We start from the raw sequence: 12,591 nt of genomic DNA on the forward strand, positions 1-12,591 counted from the left end.
TCTGTTCATTTGTATAAAATGTTAATGTGAGGTTGTTTTTTAATATCTGAGAGTAGCCTCTGTGTGTTGAAAGGAATGTTTATAGTGACTTAGATTTCAAGTTAATACTGATTTTCTAAAATTAAAACATTAAAAACCTTTCTGCCAACTTTTGATTTCAACATGAGCCTTGAATTCTATTTATAAATCAAATTATTATTATATAAGGAATGATCACCCTTATTTTTTCTGAAATTAATGTTCAGTTCACCTAAGTTGAGACTAAACATCTCTAATCAGCCCATTTAAAAACTTAGTTAATACAAGTCCTTTAAATATTTTACATTCCCTTTGCAGCATATCTGATTTTTAAGTACTTCAAATGCCTAGAAATACAAACTTATATTTCTGACAAGCAAAATTTCCTGAATAGTTAATAACACTCATATATTTTAAAATGTATGTTTTATCATACCCAGTTTGATGTCTTTTTTTTTTTTTTTGCACTTTTTATAATGAATTACCTTTGGATATTTATTGGGAAAGCATCCAAAATGTTAACTGGGTTGTCTCTGGATCACAAGTGATTTTAGTTTTTTACCTTATACTTTTCTATATTTTCTTAATTTCCTACGATGCATACATATTTTTATAAACAGAAGAAGCAGTAAAAATTCCTAAAAGCAAGAATCAATGCATAGTATTACTTTCAAAACTAGTATGTATTTTCTTATAATATCCCCTCTTTTTGAATTTTTTTTCCCTTGAAGAAATATTAAGACCTTAGAAAGCAATAAAAAAAAGTGGATGAAGATTGGGGTGCTCAGTGGTGGTGATATTTTGCAGAAGGAGAAAATACCTGATTGTGAGGTAGTTACCTGATAAAGGTAACTGGAGGCACTGGTAAATACCTGCTTACGAATACTGGCTTCTAGGTCAAGCAGGCGACTGACAGTATTTTTTTCATTTGTTTGCAGGACAGCGAGAATCACTTGATGATTAGTTTGTCAGCATAATGGCATCTGTAAACAGAACCAGTAAATTAATTGAAAAATTTAAAGCAGACAAACAACATCTGCTGGAGAAGATAAATGAAAAGCGTGAATCTAACTGCTTGGTGGAAAGAAGCAACCAAATCAGCTTACTGCGAGTTCAAAAGAGGCATTTCAGTGGTGCCTACAAGTCCCTTCCCCACGCCCAAATCAAAGAACCTGTTCCTGACAGCGGCAGGAGCTCCTGGGTCAAACTGAGTCTCCTTGTTCACAGGGAGAAAAGGCACTTTCCACTAAAAAGTAAGATGTTACAGTAGGATTCTCACCCAGGTAACAGGAGGGATTTATAAGTTAGGAGTTATTTCTGAGGTTGAAAGAGGTTCATATGTATTGCTGAAAGGCAATCTGTCTGAAGTTTTTTAAATTCATTGGTAAATTAGACTAGTTGGTGAAAAATCTACCATAGACCAGCGATTCTCATTTTCTTGGGCTTACAGGATCCCAGGGTCCACCTCCAGGCTGGGTCATTCAATACGCTGTAGTTTGGGTCCTGGAATCTGCATTCTCAGCAGCATCTGATTCTGATGCTGATAGCCTGAGAACTACATCTTGAAAAAAAGTTGTTATAAATAATTATAATAGAATATAAAAACTTCAGAGCCTCTCTATCTCATCAATTTCTGTTGCCTCTGCGAAATTTCACGTGCAAAATTGAGATACAGTAGATACGACTTTGATAATAAATATCAAGAAGCACTGAGGAACAATAATAAAATGTGGAGGGAGGTGGGGGTGGGGGTGGGGTGTAGCGGCAGCAGTGGTGGTGGCGGTGGTGGTGGTGGTGGTATTATTTTGCAGGAGGAGGAGGAAGAGAAACTGATAAATACCTTAATTGTGAATACTTCTTTCTTAAGACAAGAAACTGATCGTATTTTTTTCATTTATTTGGGGAAAAAAGGGGAGAATAATTATATTGAATACAACCAACAAATGATTAAGTTAGATCAGAAACAACAGAACTGCCATATAGGAGATTTAACTTCTTCGATGAGGAGGCTGTGACTTTACGCTTGCCCGGTGTTCTTAGTGAGTGGGCTAGAGAGGGCAATGCAGCATAGTGTGGAAAACTGAGATTTCTCCAGTGTGTTTAAAGTTAGTATGTAACAGTCATTTGTTTATTTTACTGAAAAAGTAACTCTTTTACAAGGAGGAATGCCTTTAGTGTTTCTAATTCTAAGCAGATCTGCACAATCTTTTATTTGGGTTGAATTACTTGGAATTAGATGAGTTAAGCCACAGCTTGTAGGTTAGTTCTCACAAGTTTTTAGCGAAAGGTAAAATCTACCTCCTATGACAAACATAGTTTACCACTTTACATAAATACACAGGGTTTTCTACAAAACAGAGTCTAGCAACTATAATTTCCATAGCCAACATTCATGATATCAAGACTATAAACCAACAATTCTGGAACATAAAAATAAACCTTTAAATATTGCAGAAAAGCTCTTTGTTTCTTTTAAGAAAACAGACCAACAGAATCTCAACTTTATGACGACAAAACACAGAATAAGTACCCACCTAATTTAAATGTTATGGTAATTGGTACATAAATATATGCTTCCTTTTTTAGCCTCAATTAGCAGTTCTCAGTGGGTGATCCTGGGTCCCCTGGATATTCAAGTCTATTTCAGGGGTCCATAAGAACAAAGCTACTTTCATGATGATACTGAGATATTATTTGCCTTTTTATCCTCATGCTTTCATGGGAGTACAATAGAATCTTCCAGGAGCAATGTAATGTGCAGTGACATCATTACTCTGACCATTAATGGAATGTGAACTTGTATTCTTGAGTTTTACATTTTTTTCTCAGTTTAAATTTCTAATGTGGTAACATGAACAAAAGCTTAATAAAGTCCTCAATAATTTTTAAGAGTATAATGGATCCTGAGACCAAGAATTTTGAGAACCACTTATCTAAACAAATGGTAGGTAGTTGTTGATGACCCAGTACTGTGTATTCTCAAAAGTTTATTAAATTTTTTCCCCATGGTTTTGTAATTAATCTCTGCTTGAAACTCTACAGTTTCAACTTTAATTCTAATCAAGGATAAATAAGCTATTAGGGGCTTATTTTCTTTTTATTTCCACAAGTGGAAAGTACCTGGGTATGGAGAAAGATGCTGACATTTTTTTTTGGGGGGGGTGCCTGCTTTATTCTGAATACTGTGAAGTTTTGGAAAGGTCAACAATAATACCCTTCTGTTCCTAATCTGAGTTTATATTAATTGAGAGATAGATGGAGGTAAGAATGTTGGCTCTGTTACTGGAAAACAAATCCATATTGGAGGAATCAGCTTAAAAGCAGCCAAAGGTGAACTTACCCCAAAAGAGAACATATCCTACTCCAAACCAAAAGTTTGGGTGTGCCACAGTAGACTGAGAATGGATGAGAGGACCGCTAGCCCAGGAGGCCAGCAGATAGATACAGACAGAAAGTCCTCATTTGTAAAATAAGGAGGTGGGACATGAACTCTACACCTTGATGCACTAGTAGAACCTTGACAAGTTCGTGTTGAATCAAATGATAAACATCATTAACTAGAAAATAACATCCTCTTTATATAAGGTGGCCCTCTCCCATCCTCTGAATGTTGAAGAACACCAAAGCTCAATACTGGGCCCTCTTCTCATCATCTACACTTAGTTTTCAGGTGGTCTCAACCTAGACAGATGGGAGGTCTTTAACCTGTTACAAGGCTGTTACATACTATTACACCTCTAGTCTGATGACACTGATATTTCTATTTTTGGCCCCGACCTTTCTCCTGAGTACTGGGCACAGCTATCAGACTGCCACCTCTACTTACTGTTATATCAGATTTACCACTGCCAAAAAAGAATTCCTATCCTTCACCCGCAAACACACATACTCATCCCTGCCCTCCCCTCATCTCAGGAAATGGCCAGTGATCTAAGGGTATCTTTGACTCTCTTCTTTGTTTCAGGTCCCACATTCAATCTGTCAGGAAGTCCTGTCAACTCCTCCTTCACAATCAGTCCTGAATCTGACCACTGCTACCATCATGATCATCTCTCTCCCAAAGTATAGCAGGGGCCTCCCAACTGTCCCCCAGCCTCCACTCTTGCTACCTCCCACATTTACTTCTTCATACAACAGCCAAGTGATCTTTTTAAAACATACATTAGATACATCATTTACTGCTCAAAACTGGCCTATGGTTTCAATCACACTTAGGATAAAATCCACACTCCTTACCCTGTGTTTACAGGCTCTCCATGAACAAGTCCCTGCTCTTCTTTTCAGCCTCATTTCCTCTACTCTCCCTGGCCTCATTTCACTAGCCATCATGGTTTTTCTTTCTGTTCCTAGGACATACCATTCCGGTTCCCACTTCAGGGACTTAGCATATGTTGTTCCCTGTACCTGGAACTAACTCTCTTTCCCTTGCTTTATTCAGATCTTCATTCAAAAGTCAATTAATCAGAAACCACTCTATATAAAAAGAACTTCCCAGCACCCATAACACCATACCCAAGTTTTTTTTCCTCCAGAGTATTTGTCACTCCATATTGCTAACCTTGAAAGCAGAGAGAGTATCTATTTTTTTCACTGTTTTTTCTTCAGTTCCTAGAATAGTGTCTGACACTCAGGAAATTTTTTTTTTCTGGCTGAATAAAACTTAGGACATGGAATATATTTTTGCAGAAATAATGATGGACCTTACCTCATTCCTCTTGGTACCATGTCCTTGGGTGATGGCTCACAAACCTAGTTTCCCATGGCACCTTAGTTGCTGCTGTAGAATAATCTTTAGAAATTGAAGAGGATAAGAAGGTGTACTTTGTTGGCCATAGACAATAAAAATTAGAAGGCACTTTACTCTTTTCCTTTGTACACACCTGTATTAGAGGAAGAAGCATATTTCATTCATTCCTTGTTTAATTATTAATCCATTCAACAAATATTTATGAGTGTCTGCTTTCTGCCAGGAGCTGTTCTCTGTGCTTGGCAATACAACAATGAATACAATCCCTGCCTCATTAATCTCAGGGTATTTTAGTGGGTGGTGGCAAATAGCAGTAGGTAGGTAAATGCCATGGGGAAACACAAAGCAGCACGATGGGGGCCGGTAGGAAGTCCTGGGTGGGGGATGTATGGCAGCCCTTTGAGCTATATGAAGATTACTCTCCAGGGCATGTGACATGACCCAGAACTCCCAGACTCTTTGAGGTAGCCAGTGTCAACAGGGATAAGGGACAGAATGAAATCAGTCCTAATGGTCTCAAGTGGCGGCGAGACCATGAGTGCTAAGGGTGAGGGAGGCTGGGGATTTTACTGAGAAAACTTGGAATTCTGGGGACACCTCTTTCCTTTTATCCATAATGATATGAAGACCTGGGAAGGAGTTTTCTTAGCTAGATATCTCCAAGCTCTCTCTTCAGTCTTCCACTTGGAGGCGTGAGGCCAAAAGAGGGACAGTGTTACTTAAACATACTAGCCTTAAAAGCAGAAGACTCGGTGTCTTAGTCAGCTTAGGCCGCCATAACAAGATATCCAGATATCCATCAATTGTGTGGCTTAAACAACAAACATTTATTTCTCACAGGTCTGGAGGCTGGAAATCTGAGATCAGGGTGCCAGCATGGTTGGGTTCTTGGGGTGCCCTTTTCCTGGTTTTCTTGCTGTGTTCTCACATGGCAGAAATAGCTAGCTGGCTTTCTGGCCTCTTCCTTCCTACAAGGGCATTTATAATCCCATTCATGAGGACTCCACTCTCATGACTTAATTCCCTCCCAGAGGCCCCACCTCCAAATACCATCACATTGGGATTAGGGTTTCAGCATAAGAATTTGGAGGGGAACACAAACATTCAATCCACTGAACTCGGGTTCAAGTTCTGCTTCTGCCACTGAGTAGTCTGATGCTTTTAGTCGTTTAGTGTCTCTAAACTTTACTTTTTTAGTTTTTTTAATTGTAGTCAGTTATAATGTGTCAATTTCTGGTATACAGCATAATGTCCCAGTCATGCATATACACACATATATTCATTTCATTAAAGGTTATTACAAGATATTGAACATAGTTCCCTGTGCTATACTAAAGAAACTTTTTTAAAAGTCTATTTTTATATTGTGGCTAACATTTGAAAATCTCAGATTCTCAAATTTATCCCTTCCCACCCCCTTTCTCTGGTAATCATAAGATTGTTTACTATGTTTGCGAGTCTGTTTCTGTTTTGTAGATGAGTTTATAGTGTCCTTTTTTTTTCAGATTCCACATATGAGTGATATCATACAGTATTTTTCTTTATCTTTCTGCCTTACTTCACTTAGAATGATCCATCCATGTTGCTGCAAATGGCATTATTTTATTCTTTTTATGGCTAAGTAGTATTCCATTGTATAAATATACCACAGCTTCTTCATCCAGTCATCTGTCGATGGACATTTAAGTTGCTTCCATGTTTTGGCTATTGTATATAGTGCTGTTATGAACACTGGGGTGCATGTATCTTTTTGAATTAAGAGTTCCCTCCAGATAAATACCCAGGAGAGGGATTGCTGGATCATATGTAAACCTTACTTTCTGTATCTGTGAAACAGTACTTGTCCACTCTACCTTCATGGTTATTTTGGAACTATGAAATGTATTATAAGTTATATAACAAATACTTCTTATTTTTTATTTTTCAGATAATGCCATATTTGGATAAAGTGCATCTCCAGAGACACAGAAAAAACAATCTCTTTGATCCTACTTCAATGTCTGTCTAAATTATTTACAAATATTAATTATAAAAGAAGCCAAGGAAAACTATTCACTAGATCACCAAGAAAATACTGAATCACGTAAAACATATTTCATCTTCATTCCATCATTTAGACTTAGATGTTTTGAGGAGAGAATTTGAGTTATTAAAGATACTTTCAAAAATAGATGACCTAAAAGTTCACTTTACAGCGATCTTCTCTTTACTAATCTAAAACATTTAAATAGTTAACATTGTTTCTATAAATCAGTGGAATAAGTTGATCAACTCCACTAACCAAGTTGAAGATTAAAGTTTCTCAAAATTAACACTTGCTTCTATTGCTTAATTACATTAATGTACTCTGATTAGAGCTATGATTTTGATAATTTAAATAAGTACATACTTGAGAAGGTAACATAAGGTGCCTGTAGAGCACGTTGTATGTCACAGCCCACCCCCAAACTGGGCATTGCTAGACTCAGCTTGTGGCCAAATCCTTTTTGGCTACTATCACCTCTGTGTCACCACTGCTTGGATAGCAGGCTAGTTTTCAAATTTTAACCTGGCTTGTGTTCCTGTTTTGCAGTTCAGGTTACTTGCTATTCCATTCCTATTAACAGCCTATTCCATACGGCAAGCTGAGCACTGCTTGGCATGGAACCCAGCTGTTTATTGACATTTGTTTTTACATCAGTGAAATATTCACCTTTTATTTGGTTCCCCTTTGCCTCCATAGAAAACTGAGATTCATAAGCCAAAGCATTTTAATACTGGAAGGGATATGAATCAGTCACCTGGCCTAAAATCCTACCTTGGCTAGACTGAGCCAGGGCACAGTATCCTTCAAGTTTGAGGGTATGTAAAAAAAGCCGGATGCAAAACTAACTTTTTGCTTCTCAAAAAGGCAATCACCAAAAGACAAAAAAAAAAGGGCAAAACACTTAGTGTCAAGTTCACCTGTTTCACGGGCGTTGATAGAAGACAAGACTGCTGGTTCCAAGGCACAGGACTTATTACTCAGAGCACAGCAAGCAGCACAAACCTTGCATTTTGGTTGGTTCCTCTTGCCCTTCCCCACTTCCCTAAAATCCACGGGACAATATGGAGGTGTGCAGATACATGCCACCCACACAGAGGTTCTGCCTCACAGCTGTACACCATTGAGTTTCAGAAACCTAACCTTTGCCTGGTGGAAGACATTCGCTTTATTATTCTAGACAGTAAATAAACCTCCCCTTTGACCCAGTGGGGACATTATCTCTGTCTTCCAAGGCCCTTGGTGATACAGACACCCTTGAAGAGATAGCCTGGAACAGAAGCTGTCAGCGCCTCTGGTACAAGCCTGCAGAAATGTGAGAGATCTATGGGAATTATCTCCCAACACCTAGCAGTCCAAATATAGGTTACAAATACAGCATCAATCTTTCTTTGGCACAATCTGAGATGAATCACGGGAGATAAACGCATAGTAAATGAGTGGCAGGTTATGAACAATACAATTAACAACCCTTCTAACCTCATTTCTGTATGATCCCCTCCTCCCTCCTCCCTCCACCCCGACCCTTCTGGTTTATGGAACTACTTGTGGTTTTCTGCCTTATTCTGTCACCCTTCCCCTTCTTATTCTGTGTATCTGGGTAACATTAGTTTAAATTAACTTTACAGTAGCTCCCCACTTATCCATGGTTTCACTTTCCACTATTCATTTACTTGCACTCAACCACAGTCTGAAAATGTTAAGTAGAAAATTCCAGAAATAAACAATTCATAAGTTTTAAATTTCATATGGTTTGAGTAGCGCAATGCGACATCATGCTGTCCTGGGATGTGAATCATCCCTTCGTCCAGTCTGTCCCACCAATTAGTCTCTTAGGGGCCGGCTTGCTTTTCAGACCAATTGTCAGAGTATCACACTGCTTGTGTTCAAGTAATCCTTATTTTATTTAATAATGGACCCAAAGCACAAAAAAATGCTTGCTTTAAATGAAAAGGTGAAATTTCTCAATAAGGAAAGGGAAAAAATCATTTGCTGGGATTGTTAACATCTGTGGTAAGAACAAATCGTCTATCTGTGACATTTTGAAGAAGGAAAAATAAATTTGTGTTACTTTTGCTGTGGCACCTCAAACTGCAAGAGTTAAGGCCATGGTATGCAGTAAGTGCTTAGTTAAGTTGAAACAGGCATTAAGTTTGTACAAGAAGATATTTTGAGAGAGAGAGACCATATTCACATAACTTTTATTACAGTATATTGTTTTAATTGTTCTATTTTTTTTCTCTTACCATGCCTAATTTATAAATTAAACTTTATCATGGGTATGTATGTGTCAGGGAGGAAGAAATTTTCTTTTACCCTCCCAGGCTCTTCTGGCTGATCTAAGAATTAAATTGACATGAGACAGAGTAATAGGAGAAAAGAAGTTTAATAATGTGTATACGTGGGAGAGACCCAGGAAAATGAGAAACTTGCCAGAATGGCTGAAGCCCTCACTATAAATTCCATCTTCAGCTAAAGACTAAAGAGGATGTTTGGGGTAGCGGTTTTGAAGGAGTATAAAGCAAATGAACAAACTGACTTCTCTGATGCAAACTGTTTGCTGATTCATTCTTTACTGAGAAATAACTTTAACCCACAGGCTATGCCCCAGGAAGGAGATAACAGGCTGCTAATTTCAGAAGAATGGGCAGACCCTCCAGAGTTCCTCCTGAAGATTCACTGAGGTTAAGAGGAATGTAGCACCCTGTAAAATGCTGATTGTTATCACCTTTCCTGTTCCATCCAGGGAGATTATTTAGTCCCTCTTTGGAATGGGAGGGTGCCTGCCCTAGGCCTGACCAGGAACTTGGTGCTCTCAAGTGCATCTTAATTCCATTGTCTTCTCCGACTTCCAACCCCTGCCCCAGGAAGGGCTCCCTCTGGGAGCTCCAGGGAGAAATCTATAGCTTTTGTCTCTTGCTTTCAGCGTACTTTTCTCATCAGAACTTTTTTCCCCAGATGAAAAATGAATTCTTTTGGCTCATTGATTCTGCATATCATTAAAAAAAAAAGAAAACTCATTTGCTCTCCTCCTCTACTTATTGTTGGTCATTATTTTTAAGATTAGAATGAACAAAACCCCCAATACATATATCTAATCTCTTGGTTAAGGCAGCAAAGATAGGACCAGTCATGATGCGGAAATATAAACAGAAATCTTGCAGCCTAATTACTTTTCAGATTTCTAGATAACCAAGGCTCCTCATTAGGATAAAGTAAATCTCTCCTTTTATCAATTGTTTATATTCTTTAAATATTGTCCTTTTATAAGCTTTAGGAAGAGATCATTCATTACCCATGATATGGGTAACAAAACGCATTGGTTGGTTTTATAAGGTTGCTCATTTGTTTCGGAAGTCATTGAGAACATTATTCTGGGAAGATTTTTTCAGTTAGGGCAGGTATGTCAGAACAGATAGAATATTTTTGATCTTATTTTCCTAGAGGCATTATGGCCTACTCTAAAAGAAATATCGAAGGGTCTTCTCTAAATAGAAGTGAGAATCTATAGGAAAGAGAAAAATCACAATAGGAAAGGCAAATATATAGTAAGCATCGAAGATCACTTAAATAAACCAGTATGCAGATTAAAAAATAATGAAAGATTGCAAGATTATCCATTCTCCATAACACAGAAGTGAAATCATGAGTATTTGTCTTTCTTCCCTGTGATTTGATGACTATCTTTAGTGTTATGTTTGGATTCTTCTTTTTTTTGTGCATGTATCTATTACAGAGTTTTGGGTTTGTGGTTACCATGTTTATATATGGCAATGTTTATGTGTGACTAGTTTAAGTTGCTGATCTCTTAAGTTCAAATGCATTTTAACAACACTGCATTTTCACTCCACTCCCCCATGTTTACTTTTTTTGATACCATGTTTCATATCTTTTTGTTTTGTGTATTTATTGCACATACAGATGGTTTTACTACCTTTTTGACCTTCTTTTATATGTAGTTGATTTACTACCTTTACTGTATATTTGCTTTTACCAATGAGCTTTTTCCTCTCGTAGCTTCCATGTTTCTAGTGGTGGCCTTTTCTTTTTCACTTAAGGAAGTCCCTTTAGCATTTCTTATAAAGCTGGCTTGGTGGTGCTGAACTTTTCTAGCTTTTCCTTGTCTGTAAAACTTTTGATCTCTCCATCAAATCTGAATCAAATCCTTGCCAGCCTCAGTACTCTTGGCTGTAGGTTTTTAATATGTCATGCCAGTCTCTTCTGGCCTGCACAGTCTGTGCTGAAAGTCAGCTGATAGCCTTAAGGGAGTTTCTGTGTACATAACTTGATTTTTCCATGCTGCTTTTCATATTCTCTTTATCTTTAATTTTTGCCATTTTAATTACAATGTGTCTTGGTGTCCTCTTTGGGTTGATCCTGCTTGGGACTCTGTCTAGACCTACATGTCTGTTTCCATTCTCAGGTTAGGGAAGTTTTCAGCTATTATGTCTTCAGATATGATTTCTCCCTCTCTCTTCTCCTTCTGGGAACACTGGAGTGTGCTTGATGTTGTCCTAGAGGTCTCTTAAACTGTCTTCATTGATTTTTATTCAATTTTCTTTTTTCTGTTCATCTTCAGTGATTCCTACCACTCTGACTTTGGCTGGCTGATTCATTCCTCTGTATCATTTAATCTGCTGATTCTTTCCAGTGTCTTTTTCATTTCATCTGTTTGAGTTCTTCTTTATATTTTCTAACTTTGTTAACAACTTCTAACTTCTCATTCTGTTCATCCAATCTTCTCCTGAGTTCTCTGGATATCTTGATTATTACCTGGAACTCTTTACTAGGTAGATGGCCTATCTTCCCTTCACTTAGTTCTTCTGGGGTTTTATCTTGTTCCCTTTTTTGGAATATATTCCTCTGTCATCTTATTTTGCCTAATTTTCTGTTTTTATTTCTATGTATTTGGTAGATTGGTTACACTTCCTGACCATGGAGAAGATGTCCTATGTGCCCTGATAGCTCACTCCTCTCTGGTCATCAGACCTATATCCTCCAGGAGAACCCCCATGTGGGCTGTGTGGGTCCTCCTGTTGTGGCCGGCTGAGTACTGTGGGAGGTCTGGTAGGTGTGGCTGCCTTTGCTCTGGCTGGTTGCCAGGCCCTGCCTTGTGCAGAAGCTGCCAGGTACTAGTTAGCAAGGCCAAATCATGAGGTGCTGGCTGCAGAGTCCCTGGGGTCCCAGGGCTGGTGCTGGCCCACTGGTGGGCAGAGCCAGGCTCTGGGATGGATGGTTGGGGGGCTGGGGTTACTGAGTCTAGTGTTAGACTGCTGGTAGGTGGAGCTGTGTCTCTTCCCAGCTAGTGTTTTGGCCTGAGGCATCCCAGTACTGGTGGGCAGGGCCAGGTCCCAATGCTAATAAACTTGAGGAAAGATTCCAAAATGGCACTTGCCAGCGCCATTGTCCACATGGTAGAATGAGTTTCCCCAGATTTTCTGCTGCTCGTGTCTATGTCCCCAGGGTGAGTTCCAGTTGCCTCCTGCCTCTCTGGGAGGCTCTCCAAGATCCATTGGTGGGACTGATCCAGGCTTCTTTCAAATGACTGCTTCTGCCCTGGGTCCTAGAGTGTGTGAGATTTTGTGTGTGCCCTTTAAGAGTGGAGTTTCTATTTCCCATAGCCCTCTGGGTCTCCAGAAAGTAAGCCCCCTGGTCTTCAAAGCCAAATGTTCTGGGGGCTCATCTTCTTGGTGTAGGACCCCCGGGCTGGGGAGATCAATGTGGGGCTCAGATCCCTCACTTCTTGAGAAGAACCTCTACAATTGTAATTATCCTCCTGTTTATCAATCACTTGCTTGGGGCG

At 38.8% G+C, this 12,591-nt stretch overlaps 1 protein-coding gene across 1 annotated transcript; it reads left to right on the plus strand.

The window, feature by feature from the left end:
• Positions 1-284: 284 nt before the first annotated feature.
• SPATA45 (spermatogenesis associated 45) lies at positions 285-6,712 on the plus strand. The gene is made up of 2 exons (XM_045512458.2): positions 285-1,271; positions 6,693-6,712. Exons 1-2 carry the CDS (start codon positions 995-997, stop codon positions 6,710-6,712), a joined length of 297 nt encoding a protein of 98 aa, XP_045368414.1. The 5' UTR covers positions 285-994.
• The last annotated feature ends 5,879 nt before the right edge of the window (positions 6,713-12,591 follow it).

The sequence above is a fragment of the Camelus bactrianus genome, chromosome 23 (assembly GCF_048773025.1).
Source record: "Camelus bactrianus isolate YW-2024 breed Bactrian camel chromosome 23, ASM4877302v1, whole genome shotgun sequence".
In the NCBI taxonomy this organism is placed as follows: domain Eukaryota; kingdom Metazoa; phylum Chordata; class Mammalia; order Artiodactyla; family Camelidae; genus Camelus; species Camelus bactrianus.

Coding starts and splice junctions, on each gene's coding strand:
- SPATA45 (XM_045512458.2), top strand. CDS start 995: ATGGCATCTGTAAACAGAACCAGTAAATTAATTGAAAAATTTAAAGCA. Junction 1,272..6,692: donor AAGGCACTTTCCACTAAAAA/GTAAGATGTTAC, acceptor TTTATTTTTCAG/ATAATGCCATATTTGGATAA.